The 13,905-nt window shown below is 37.6% G+C and overlaps 1 protein-coding gene across 1 annotated transcript in view; it reads right to left on the reverse strand.

The window, feature by feature from the left end:
* Nucleotides 1-519: 519 nt before the first annotated feature.
* LOC308662912 (inter-alpha-trypsin inhibitor heavy chain H3-like) overlaps nucleotides 520-13,905 on the reverse strand; it is a gene marked incomplete at both ends in the record, with an annotated part of 40,129 nt that continues 26,743 nt past the window's right edge. The window contains 5 exons of the mRNA XM_081319056.1: nucleotides 520-649; nucleotides 738-849; nucleotides 2,339-2,511; nucleotides 7,468-7,672; nucleotides 8,367-8,555. Of these exons, the coding sequence (XP_081175182.1) occupies nucleotides 520-649; nucleotides 738-849; nucleotides 2,339-2,511; nucleotides 7,468-7,672; nucleotides 8,367-8,555 (809 nt within the window). The remainder of the gene's footprint in view (nucleotides 650-737; nucleotides 850-2,338; nucleotides 2,512-7,467; nucleotides 7,673-8,366; nucleotides 8,556-13,905) is intronic.

Raw genomic sequence — 13,905 nt, forward strand, 5'->3', positions numbered from 1 at the left:
AGGGGGTTGGACTAGATGACCTCCAAGGTCAATTCCAGTTCTGTTATTCTAGTTTTCTGTTATTCTGTTAAGTAATTTTATTGCATTGGCTTTTGTAATAATGTGTCTTTCCGATGATAATTATTAGCTATTGTGTATAAAATAAATACAAACACATATACACATACAAATTTTAATATCAGTTGAAAATTACATAACATTTTCTAAGATGTTATATAGGTTTTTATAAGATTCTTAACATATTTTAAAAAGCTCTTTCTAACAACATTATATTTTGTTTCATTTAACTATAGAGAGGAAACATTCAGAGCTAATATTTAAAAGAAATGGAAGACACAGTAGCTCATGAGTTTTGTGGGTTAACTAGTGATTCTCTTTGGGTAAGTTTATAATACAGTATAGAATTATTTCATTATAGAGAAGAAATTATAATTTATTAGGATTTTGATGTCGTTGGGCACGTGTCATGTAATAATATTTGATTGTTTCAAAATGCCATCATCATAGTTAAATGTTTGATTAAAACAGATTAGAGACTATGTAGTCAGTGTATGTGCCATCAATCAGACCTTCTCCATTATTGTGAATAAACCAACAAGGAACATTTTTGCCATGCTTTGAATCTTCAGTGTAGTCTTTTTGCCATCCCCTGCAGGAAAATCACAGAAAGTAAAATTTCAGAGGCAAACCTCCTGCAGGTAAAATACCATTTCCACAATACTTGAATTATTGTTTACCTGGTGACTGTAAGCTGGTGATTTTTAACAAGCATGGTAGCATCTGGTTTCTCTGGAGTAGATCCAGGATGGACCTCAAGTATGGTAAAGTTAATTGGGTGAAAAAACTGACCTGAAGATGAAAGCAGCAACATCAATTAAACTGTTTTCTAGAAAAACATGTCAAATAGAAATAAAATAGAATATTGGTCTTTGCAGAGGTTCTACTCAGGCAAGATCCTACTTTTCCCTATTATTAAATAAAACTTGATTTTTCAAGTACTCTCATTAAAGATAAAAGAAAGTTGATTTCTTTTCATTTCTTTCTCCTTTCTCATGAAATTCAAAACTTTAACCAGTTTTTTAAAAGTTCAATATAGGAAAATTATCCAGGTCACTCCCTTGATTTATTATTTGTTTGTCCCTTTTAATTAATAAAACATAAGGTTTTTTTTGTATGTCCAGTGAATGAAATTTCCATGTCATTCTTGTAACCTGTCATTGTTAAATCCACTTTCAACTCAGTCTCTTACTTGCAGTACTTGTTGCTCTTCCATTACATTTTTTTAAACAGTCTATCCATGTAAGTCAGATATTGCTGTTGACTGACATTGTTAATATTAACTTTTGACACCATTCTTCAAAAGTGTCCTTCAGTATTTTCACAATGCACCATTCTGTATCTATTAGTCAAATGTATCTGTTCTTATCTTTAATTGAAATGATTAGTTTCCTGTAGTGTCTAGTTTTTAAAATTTTGCACTTTTTAAAACATTTTCCTGCAGGAAGGATTCTTTATAAATAATTCCAAATTAATCTGAACCTTTAAGCTGGTTTGCAGCTTTCTAAAAGTTTTAAACGATGTTTTACTGTTTATTTAAAAAAAACATTTTTTTTAAAAGTTCCTAAGCTTATAGTAAATACACCCTTGTTATTTCCTTCTTGTTTTCTTTTGTTTTGGCAAAAAAACAACCTCACTTATTATGACCCTCTAATCCCTTACCTTTCAGTAGAATCAGGCAGACTGGATGGAACTGAGTATTTACTGGTCAGAGGCCCTTCCTGATGCCATGCTTCTAACTTTCTTGCTGCCATTCATTTCAATTAAAAGGGATTGGAAACAATCTGATACACAAATTTCCATCTCATACTTTTCCTACTTTTTTATTTTTTTCAAAAAAAAATAAAATAGGACATTACATCTCTCATTTGGTGTGATGTTATTTTCCAAGGGATAGTTGTAATATGAAGCAATAACAGAGACATTCATCTTGTATCTTGGAAGCTTTTCTGTGGAATAAGATCAACTCTTTGGATAGCTACATAAATGAAACTAGTCAAGAAAGATATTTAAATTCTCTTTTCCCAGTGTACAAAAGAAATTAATATATTTTTAAAACCTGATGAAAGAGTTACCAAAAAGAAAAAATAATTATATTTCATCCAGAAATCCAAGACGTCTTCTTGTATATTGATAATAAAACAGTTGCTTGCTACTTTTCATCTTTGTGAGCACAATATTTTATGGAAGGAAACTTCAATTATCAGAGCCTTTCAGATTTAAATAGAATGAACAGTTCCTTTTAAGTTCTGCACATCAAAAATGTTGCACAAATTCCTACCTAACAGACCATGGGTGTGTTCAGATAGTCTGTGGCTATCCAGAGTGTACAACCCAAGAAAATCTCCATGCTTTGGATTTCTCCGCCAAGCTCGATGTAAAACTATTACAAATGTTGCTCCTTCTCCCACAGATACTTCCAAACTCTTCTTTCGGATGATTTTAAAGGTCAGACTAGTTTGGATGAGAAAATATGATAGAAGCAGGTCAATGCAATGGTTTCAAAGTAGTGTAAGCAGGCAACCCAAGCCATTTTTATCATTGAGACAAGAATAGGTACTGGTTTCAATTTACCCACACTACCACGAAGAAACTCCAAGCGTTGCAAAGCTTTTCCAAACTCTTCTGTATGGACAGAAGGCAGAAAAAATCCTATGAAATTTAGAGATATTCCCTAGGACGTCAGATTTTAATGTGATCTCTCTAAATTACAGAGGACCTCTCTGTACTCTACCTGTAAGTTTTTACCCTGTATTCATGCTAGTTTGGCTCTAAACCATCTTAAGAAAAACCTGTCAAGACTACAGGCTGCCATATCGTCTCCCTCAACAATTCACCTGCTGATGTGCTCTTTCAACATTCTGCTTCTGGGGGGGAAATTGCAAAGTCCTTTCCTTCCTGTGACAGGCCTTCCTAGTCATTCATATTTTTAGAAGTCTGTGTTTGTGTACACATTTGTATCAATATAACAAAATGGAGCTTGTAAACTCTGTCTGCTATCCTGACACATGGCCTCTCAGATATATAAACTATGCCTGGAGGTAATGAAATCTTTGGGGGAAAAATAGCCCAGAACAAACTGCATCCTCCCTGAGATCCTTGACCTTTTGGCCTTTCCTAAGGCATGAAAGACCTTGTTTCTGCAGGCTTTTGGGGTCAGAGGGATATGTGAGTCTCGTGTTTGGTTCCAGTCCTTGTATTAGAACTAGAGTGTTTTAGTGATTGTCTCTATGAGGGTGATGGGTGGTCCAAAAACAAATCTTATTGGATCTGGTTTGAGTTTCTTTACTATATTTCTGTTTTTGTTTTCATCATATGCTCACCTCCTTAAAATACTGTATTGTGAGTATTGTTTATTGAGAGACTAAACAAACAAGCAGATAAAGTATATATAAACAGACACACACGCACACGCATACACACACACACACACACACACAGAGAGAGAGAGGGAGAGAGAGAGCTTGTCTGATGAAAAGGGGAAGGAAGCTGAGATGGGCTAAGGAACTGAAAGGAGCACTTGGTGTCCTCTGAGCTTGATTGTTTGCTTGAGGATATTTCACTGCCCAACTAGACAGCATCATAGTTGCAAGGGAATGTGGGGTTGCTCCCAGTTTAGATATACTGTAGTTTACCCTGCCAGTGTTAGTGAGGGAGTGGTTTTCTCCTTGGTAGTTCCTTGATTAGGATATTGATTGTCTGGTGCTGATCCCTGCTTATCTGAATGTTGCTGTAATATTTTTATTTCCTTTCTAGATACTTATTGTTTCTTTTGACTGGTGCATAAATGTGATTGAGCTCTATATGAGCAAATCACTGGCATTCATGATATTATTTAGCTGGATAAAGAAATTTCTGCAAACAACCAGGCTCAGAGAGCACCAAAGATTCCGTAATTCAATCCTAAACTATAGATATTCTCTTTTACTGCAGCTAAAATGAGTTAGTGTTGATGAGATAAAGAAGAGTGTCAGAATCCATTTATATCACATTTCATAAATGTATAGGTAGAACATTGTGCTTATTCTGGGGATTCTGCCATCTCTCCGAGGGGGGGGGAGAGGATGGTTACTTAAGGCGATCTTCAAACAACAGGGAAACGTTTGAACTGGGGGAGGGAGGGGGAGAGACAAATCTGGATCGCATCTTCATTTACAACTGAAAAGGAAGAAGCAATAACAATAAAAACAAGGAGAGTTCCCTTTCCCACGGAAGGGCCTGACTCCTAAGTAAATGATGGGAGCCTGACCAAATGGATGAGGGGAGGGGGCTGAAATGGGAATGCTTTATATAGGATTGAAATGTAACTTTGTTAGATTCCGTCTTGTATTGCCACAATCGATTCCATCCTATTAAACATTTTCCTTTTGGACTAAACTTGCATCCAAGAGTTCTTATTTCCTAAGATGTGGATTGAGGTGGGTCCTGACAAAGAGGTCAGCAGGCAAACAAAGTGGAATTTAGGCAGTTTTAGCTGTTGAAGAAAGATCAGAGTTCTGTTAGCCACAAGAGGTTGCCGGCTATGTATGATCTGAAATTCCCATCTGAAATTCAGATGGCAACTGAATCATAACTACTTATTTAGCAATTCAGGATAGGCACTGACTTTAGAACCGGGGTCTTCAAACTTTGCAACTTTAAGACTTGTGGACTTCAACTCTCAGAATTCCTCAGCCTGCTTTAGAAGCACTACTTTGTAGGCAGGGAAATAGTTAATTCCTGAATGGCAAGGTGTTTAGAACCATAGAGATTTCCTGCTTTTCCTGCAATCCTGCTGGGAAAATAAACAGGTTTGAAGGTCTGCTTGCTCAGTTTGTTTCAGCTGACGATGATTTACAGAACTACTTAATCTAAACCTGCCTGCCCAAATTTTCTATTTTAAAAATATTATAAATGAAAAGAAAAATTCTGAACAGCTTTCAGAAGAAGGTTCTTGCATGTTGTATACTTTTTCTGATTGATATTTCAACCCCCCCATGAGAAGATTCATCTCCCTTATCAATCTCCATATACAAATCTAAATTAAATGTATAAACTTAAAGTATTAAAACATACATAACACGGAGGGACACCAATCAATTTTGAAATAAAACTGCTTTTTCTCTGCTTTCCCTGGATAACATCTACTGTAGTAACATTTACAGTAGACTTATTTGTAACATAATGGTTATAACCTTTGCTTACATGCAGCAAAATATTAGTTTGGATAGAGATAGCAGTTTTAAATCTCAACGTACTATTTTTTCCCCTTCAGTTACCTATTTTTCAGCTATATTGTTATTTTAATGTGTCCATCAGTGCATTATTTCATTATCTTCCTAGTCACTTCAAGGAGTAGAAAAATAATGAAAAGAATAGGAGGATGTGGAAAAAATGATACACTGATGGATTTATTTATTTATTTTAAAAAATAATGGAAAAGTATTTATTTATTTATTTATTTATTTTATTATATTTATATACCGCCCTTCTCCCGAAGGACTCAGGGCGTTGAACAGGGCACATATAAATAGAGAATACAAAAATTAAAAAGGATTAAATAATAGCCCAGATAAAGACAATAACAATATAAAAAACCCCATTAAAAAACCTAACATCCCCCATCAGGCCAGGCCAGCTTGTTCAAATAAATGGGTCTTCAGACCGCGTCGGAAGGAGCGAAGGTCCGGTGCCATCCGGAGCTCGACCGGCAGCTGGTTCCATAAAGCCGGAGCGCCCACAGAGAAGGCCCTCTGTGGACAGCTCAGAGGAAAAAATATGCTAATGCAGGTAGCCTTCAAATTACAACAATTCATTTAGTGACCGTTCAAAGTTACAACAGCACTGAAAAGGTGACATAAAGCCAACAAAGGAGAATATTTGTTGCTCAGGGTTGAAATGAGGGGTCCTTGGTGCTTTCTGAGCTTGGCTGTTTTCTTGTAGACATTTCATTACCCAAACTAGATAACATCATTAATGCTAATGTTCTTTCCCCTTTTCCTGTCCTGTTGGAAGCTAGCTTTATTCTCTGAGTGTGAATGGTTCAACCTCGCTGTGGAATGTCAAATACAACCTAGGTTTTTAGCAACTTGGCAGAGTATGCCTTTGATCCTAAAGCATCAAGCCAAAAGCCAACAGCCAACACCAGCTGTTGGAATCACAGTCATTGGGGTGAGGGATGTACTGCTGTAGTCCTGGTACCCTGATTTCAGATCAGTGTGGGCTGAGACAGAAAGGACCAGAATGGATGCCCTCTTCATATCACTGTATTTCTCAAAGACTCAAAGAACAACTAAGCACTACAGGGGAAATTAACATGAGTTAGAAGGGGTAATTCTGAATGAAAAGCATAACTGTGATTCTATACATGTTTTGGAGTAGCTTCTATTGAATTCAATGGGGCTTATTTCTAAGGGGATACTAATACATTGCAAATGAAGAATGCTTTATGTTTTAAAATCTTTTATGTGTACTGTTGTTGTCACTTTCTACCAATCCCTACCATAGTATTATTGTCCCTTTCTAAGCTTTATTTCTAGCGGGATATAGCAAAATTATGTTTCTCCCAGTGTTTTTCACTCTCTCTCACACACACACTTACTGTCAGAATCCATTTATATCACATTCATAAATGTATGTTTAAAACATTATCCCACCCCCATGGATTCTGCCATCTCCCGAGGAAGGAGGAGCGCATGTGGATTCAGCCTGCCTTAGGTTATTTCAAAGACCAAGGGAAACCTTTTGAACTGGGGGAACAAAAGGGAGGGTTAGAGAAGAGGGCATCTGGCCTGTGTTTTCATTTAAATCTGTAGAGGAAGAAGGCAATAACCATAAAGTTTCGAAGTTCCTGTTTTCCCACAAAAGGGATGACACGAAGTAAAATGATGGGGGCTGACCAAATGGTGTTGTGGGAAGGGGGGGTTGAACCGGGAACCCTTTTTAAAGTTTCAATTTGTAAAACAATACTAAGTCCTGTCTTGTATTTCCACAACCAAGCATGTCCTAGTAAAAATTCCTTTTGGACTAGAACTGACTCCAAGAGTTTTTGTTTTCCTAAGACGTGGATTGGGGTGGGTCCTCAATGGGGGGGAATAAAGAGAGGGAGAGAGGGAGGGAGGGAGGGAGGGAGGGAGAGGGAGAGAGATTGTCTCATGGAATAAGTACAGTTATCAAGCATATTCAGATACCAAGGCCCCAGATCTCTGTTTAACCATGATTAAAGTTCAGGTTACTTGTTATCTTTTACATAACCCACTCTACATTCTTGTGTGGTTAAAACAGGAATCAGAGTATGATACTGCCCTTGCCTGCAAAAGCATAATAAGCATGAATTTAATAATAAAATAAAATACTTTGATGGGTCAGCTTCCTTCTTTGAGTTTCTTGACACAAGTCCACTTTACTTTTAAAAGTGATTTAGGATCTTACGTGGGACGTAGTAAGGTAACTTCATCCAGCCACGTGAATGTCATCTGCTTTGTGCCATTGTATAGAATGATTTTCTCAGGAGTTACTTCAAGCTTTAAATTCAGTTCTTCACTGAGAATCCCAAGTCTACCAATATAACTATTCTGTGGCTGAACATCATTCCTGCTCTGCTTATTTCCAATCAGCTGTCCATTGACAGTAATGCCTTAAAAAAAGGATGAAGAAGAGAGGCCTTTCTAGGTTTCTTTCAATGGAAAGCAATTTGATTTTATTATATAAATAAATACAATAAATACAAGCAGTTTTCAATAGCTATAGAAATATATACTGCTCAAAAAAAGGGAACACTTAAACAACACAATGTACTGTATTTAATAGTAGGATGTCTTATCTTGTGTTCCCTTTATTTTTTTTGAGCAGTATATTAATGCAATGAAATAATATATTTTATGTCCTGCAAAATCACTATAATAATAAGTATGACCTCCTCAGTTCTGTTCCTTCTCTGTTGCAGACTCTTTCTATGGAAAGGCATCTTCCACCCTGCCCCCTCCCTAAAGATTTGGATGGCCCGTGTTGCTGGTCTTTTGTAAAGCTGTGAAAACGTGGCTCTTTCCTCCAGGCATCAGGCCATATTCAGCCTGTTTTGTAACAGTAGAGCTCATGATTGGCAACTGCTTTGGATGCACTGTGTTTTCTCATGATTACATTTTGTAACACACACACATCCCTGCCCTTATTTTTCTGTTTTAATTCTAGGCAAGCTGCCCAAAGTTGCAGTTTGTAAGTTTGGTGGTCATATGAACTGATTAAATCAATAAATACACAATATCTGAGTTAATTCTTAGGCAGAAGATGAAATGGAAAACCTGTGTCTTGGCAGGATCATTTCAACTTACCTGTACTTGGGTCCCTGATTAGGTTTAAAATTTTCCCTGGATCTTCATAAATGTTAAAGCAAAGATGGTCTTCTTTTTGTGGAATGTCTATGATGAAATGTGGATCTCCATCAACTGCAAAGACAAATGGCTGCTTGATCTTTGATCCCATACAAATGAGAATCGTATGCCTTATGATATATTTCACCCCTTTTATAATTAATGTCATTAACATATTCAAAAAAGATAAGAGATAACCTTTATTGTCATTTTTTACCGTGTGCACACTGGCACACATTAAAAATGAAATTCAGTTGCCTGCTCTCAAAAGTGTACACATACATAACACACATATGGACATTCTATATACAACATATGTACAGTATATACCTACACCCTTATATACAAATACATGTAAATATTAATCACATTCCATCTTGAATACATAGCTATGGTGGCACAGTGGTTAGAATGCAGTAAGGTAAAGGTAAAGGTTCCCCCGCACATGCGTGCTAGTCGTTTCCGACTCTAGGGGCCGGTGCTCATCTCCGTTTCAAAGCTGAAGAGCCAGCGCTTGTCCAAGGACATCTCCGTGGTCATGTGGCCGGCATGGCTAGACGCCAAAGGCACACGGAATGCTGTTACCTTCCTACCATAGTGGTCCCTATTTTTCTACTTGCATTTTTACGTGGTTTCAAACTGCTAGGTTGGCAGAAGCTGGGATGAGTAACAGGTGCTCACTCTTTTACGCGGCACTCGGGATTCAACCCACCAAACTGCCGACCTTCTGATCGACAAGCTCAGCGTCCTAACCCACTGAGCCACCGCGTCCCTTAGAATGCAATACTGCAGGCTAACTCACTGTTCACTCCAGGAGTTCAATTCTGAGTGGCTCAAGGTTGACTCAGCCTTCCAACCTTCCAAAGCCAGTAAAATGAGCACCCAGATTTTTGGGGGCAACATGCTGACTCTGTAAACCACTTAGAGAGGGCTGTAAAGCACTATGAAGTGGTATATAGGTCTAAGTGCTATTTCTATAGCAGAAAGAGGAAGCTTGAGAGTTCACAAGGTTAATACTGTATGGAACAAAACTGTGGCTGAATCTGGATGTTCTGCTTCAGATACCACAAGGCCTCCTCCCAGAAGGTAACAAGGAAAACAGGTCATGAAGAGGATGGGTAGTGTCCCAGAAAATCCTGCCAACCCTGTTCAGCAATGCTTATATGCTGGATAGAAGGGAGGGAACTGCCAATCATCTTTTCGGCCATCCTCACCACTCTCTGCACCGCCTTCCTGTCTGAAGCAGTGATGCTTCCAAACCACACAGTAATGCATTATGACAGGATGCTCTTGATTGTCCCTCTGTAGAAAGTGGTAAGGACAGGGGAAGGAAGATGTGCTTTTCTCATGTGATGCAGAAAATGCAGGCACTGCTATGCCCACTTCACCAGTGTCTTGCTGTTGAGTGACCAAGCCAGCCTACGGCAGTCTGAAGACAGATATTTGGTTGGGGTTGTAGTCAGTTGTAGTTTGTTTTAACCACTACTTGTTGTATAAGTCCCAGATGGCTAAGTACACCTTACCGTTATAAGTACACAATGGCTATGTTGCTTTTAATTGAATTACATTCACATGAGACTCTAATGCTAAACAGATTACATTATAAATTGACATTACTATTTGTTAAGATTTCACTCTGCACATTTGAGGTTTAATTCTGAAGCCATTTTAGTGAAACGTTCTGACTAAATTATATCATGAATCTGGTTCATATACTATGATAATACTTTCACTATGATAATACTTTTAGCGTGCCACTCAATATATGTTGAAGGTAGCACAGTGGTTCACAGTGGTTCACATGGTTAGGATGCCCATGTTCAAGACCCAATGCTGCTGTGAGGCAAGATGAGCTCCCATCCTTCATTCCAGCTCCTGTCAGGGACATGAAAGGAGCCCCCAATTGGGCATCCCCCAGGAAACGGTGATGTTACTGACTAATCTTTTCAACTCAGAAACACCTCGGGGTTTCTGACACGAGTATGCTACAAATATTTGTTGAAAATATTTTCATATAAGGTTTGCAGTGGAGTTTTAGATTTAGATTCATCTAGTAATCCCCTTTTTTATGGAAATTCTCTTGTCCGTATACTAGATTTTTCTAATCAGTGTTTGCTATAATTGATGAACCAGTTGATTAACTTTTGGAATGAGATGATGACATAACTATAGAGATACTTCTTTGTTATCAACCATTCATTGACTGTTCAAAGTTACAATGGCACTGAAAAAGAAGACTTACATACTACTGGTCTTTGAAGTTCCAGTCATCACAGCACTCCCTCAGTCATGTGACTGTGATCTGGGCACTTGACAACTGGTTCACGCTTTCAAAGTTTGCAGTATCCCATGGTCATATGTTTTCCTTTTGCAACCTTCTCTGCTGGCTTCCCACAAGCAAAGTCAATGAGGAAACTGACAGGGAAGGCTGCCAGTCACTCTAGTAAATTGCTCATACCCCACCTCAGCCTGGCAGCTGCCATTCTTGGACTGCTATAGTTACACTATGCACTGTATCTTACCTGCCTGTGGGTCTATTTGCAAGTCACCTGGAACTCGCTTGAGGACTTGTGATTCTTGCTTAATGATGGCAGTGGGATTGCTGGGGTTGCTGTTGTTGCTAAGCAATGCAATCACATGATGTTGCACTTTACAATTGCCTCATTTAGTGATGGAAGTTCCAATCCCAGTTGCCATTGCTAACCGAGCACTACCTGTAAATGGTTTAGCAAGGCAGAATTGTCAACCATGCTAACTAAATTATTATTTGCTGGATTTCATGGTTAGAGAACCATGGTTAGAAAAAACTAGAAAGCAAAAAAGGATATAACTTACTACTACTACTACCTACACTACTCTTTTAGCACAGTCCTAAACCTCCAAATCAGATGTGACCCATGTATACTACTAATGTGTTTTATGGTAAAATAATCACAATATAAAATGTCCACCAGCAGACTTTCGATATTAAGCTTTTGAAGCTAAGGAACATCTTTCATCTCCTACTTTCTATTTACAAAAAAATGCATCAAAACAAAACTTACCACTTGTATACGTGTGACTGTAGCTTGGTGGGTTATATGATGGATAAGCAGATACTGCTGGTGCTGCTGCATGGGGGGGAAGGAAAAGGGGTTACACAACTGAAATTAGGATAGCTGTATTTGTTTTACCACTTTAGGAGTATTGAATTTTTATCTCCATTTTCATCCTTATTTTAACCTCACAGTTTCAGTGAACCTTCAACACTATATTACACTTTCATGTGACTGTTTTTTTTTATTGAAAAGTTTTAACATACATTTTATCTTTAACAGTCCCCCCTCCCCCTCCCTTCTCCCTCCCTCCCTACCCCTCTCCCCCTCCCCCCTCCCGACTTCCCAGAGCTAAGTACAAGGTATAAAAACAAAAAAAAACCGATCATAAACATCCATATGCTAACAACCATAAACTCTAAAATCTATCACTCTCTGGCTCATATAGGATAATACAAACACTATTAATATTAAGTATATATAGAAAAAAAAGAGAAAAAAGAAAAAGAAAAGGAAGACTTATTCAAATGCTACATGAAACTTTTTAGTCCTATATTTGTTCTGGATATACTCAATCCATTTTCTCCATTCCATGATATAACGTTCTTGCGAGTGATCTTTCAAATAAGCCGAGATCTTTGCCATCTCTGCCAGGTCAGAAACCTTTAAAGTCCATTCTTCTATGGTCGGCAGTTCCTCCTTCTTCCAATACTGACCTATTAAGAGTCTTGCTGCCGTAATTAAATTCAACATCAACTTAGTGTCCACAACCGTAGCATCTGTAATTATTCCCAACAAAAAAAGTTGCGGACAAAACTTTATCCTTTGCTTGAAAATCTTCTGCATATTCCACCAAATTTTTATCCAGAAGGCCTTAACCTTTTTGCAAGTCCACCATATGTGAAAATATGTTGCATCTTCATCGCCACACCTCCAGCATTTTGGCTGATAATTCGGGTACATACTTGCAAGCTTTTTAGGATCTAGATGCCATCTATAAAACATTTTATAGAAGTTCTCTCTTAAATTTTGAGCTTGTGTAAATTTTACGTTCCTCACCCAAATCTTTTCCCACGTGTCCATTGTAATAACTTCTTGGATGTTTTGGGCCCATTTTATCATACAATCCTTAACAAGTTCTGTTTCTGAGTCAATCTCTATCAATGCAAGATATATCCGTTTAATATGTGCTGGTCCCTGATTTCTAATTTGCTTTATCAGATTTTCATCAGTCATTGTAAAACCAGTTTTCTGGTCTTCTTTCCACCTGGCCCGTAGCTGAATATATTGAAACCAAGTTTGAACAATCTTCTCATCTCGCAAGAGACTGTATGGTTTCAGACACCAGACATTTCTTTCCAAGCTTAAAATCTCCTTATACGTAGTCACATCATGTTTAAAACCAACATTTATATTTTCTATTGCGTGTTTTGGAATTGCCCACAAAGGTATCTTACAGTCTAACTTATATCTATACTTCTTCCAAACTCTCAGCAATGCCTGTCTTAAAATATGCACTCTAAACACATTATCTACCTTCTTATCATACAACAAATATGCATGCCAGCCAAACAACAAATCGTGGCCCTCAAGATTTAATAATCTCTCTTGTGTCAAATTAATCCAATCACTTATACCTGCTAACGCAGCAGCTTCATAATATAATTTAAGATTAGGCATTTTAAGACCACCTCTTTTACGAGTATCCTGCATAATCTTAAGTTTAACTCGTGGCCTTTTCCCTGCCCAGACAAATTTGTTGATACCTCGCTGCCATTCCTCCAGATTAGAATCTTTCTTAAGAACCGGTATCATTTGAAATAAAAATAAAAATTTAGGCAGGACATTCATTTTCACTGCTGCGATTCGCCCCAACAAAGACAATTGCAGTTTTTCCCAACTCTCCATTTCTTTTTGAATTTTCCCCCATAATTTTTCATAGTTGTTTTTATATAATTTTGTATTAGAGGGCGACAGAAGCACCCCCAAATATTTGACCTTTTTAACAATCTCAAATCCAGTTAACCCTTCTAAAAGGGCCTTTTGCGATGCTGTCATGTTTTTAGCCAAAATTTTAGTTTTTTGTACATTAACTTTAAATCCAGAAACCTTCCCATATTGCATTATTATCTCCATCAGGTCCACAACAGAGCTCTCCGGCTGGGTCACTGTAACAACCAGATCGTCTGCGAACGCTCTCAATCTATAATCCTGATCTCTAATTTGTATACCCTTAATTCTTTCCGAGTTCCGTATTTTTACCAATAATATCTCCAATGTTAACACAAATAACAAAGGCGATAACGGGCACCCTTGCCTTGTACCCTTCTCAATATTACATGCTTCTGTGAAACTATTATTAACTATTATTCGGGCTGTTTGTTTTTGATATAATGCCCTAATTGGTTGCAGAAATTTATCCCCAAAATTCATTTTATCTAAAACTTTCATCAAAAATTGCCAGT

The sequence above is a fragment of the Vipera berus genome (assembly GCF_964194415.1).
Source record: "Vipera berus genome assembly, chromosome: 2".
Taxonomy (NCBI): domain Eukaryota; kingdom Metazoa; phylum Chordata; class Lepidosauria; order Squamata; family Viperidae; genus Vipera; species Vipera berus.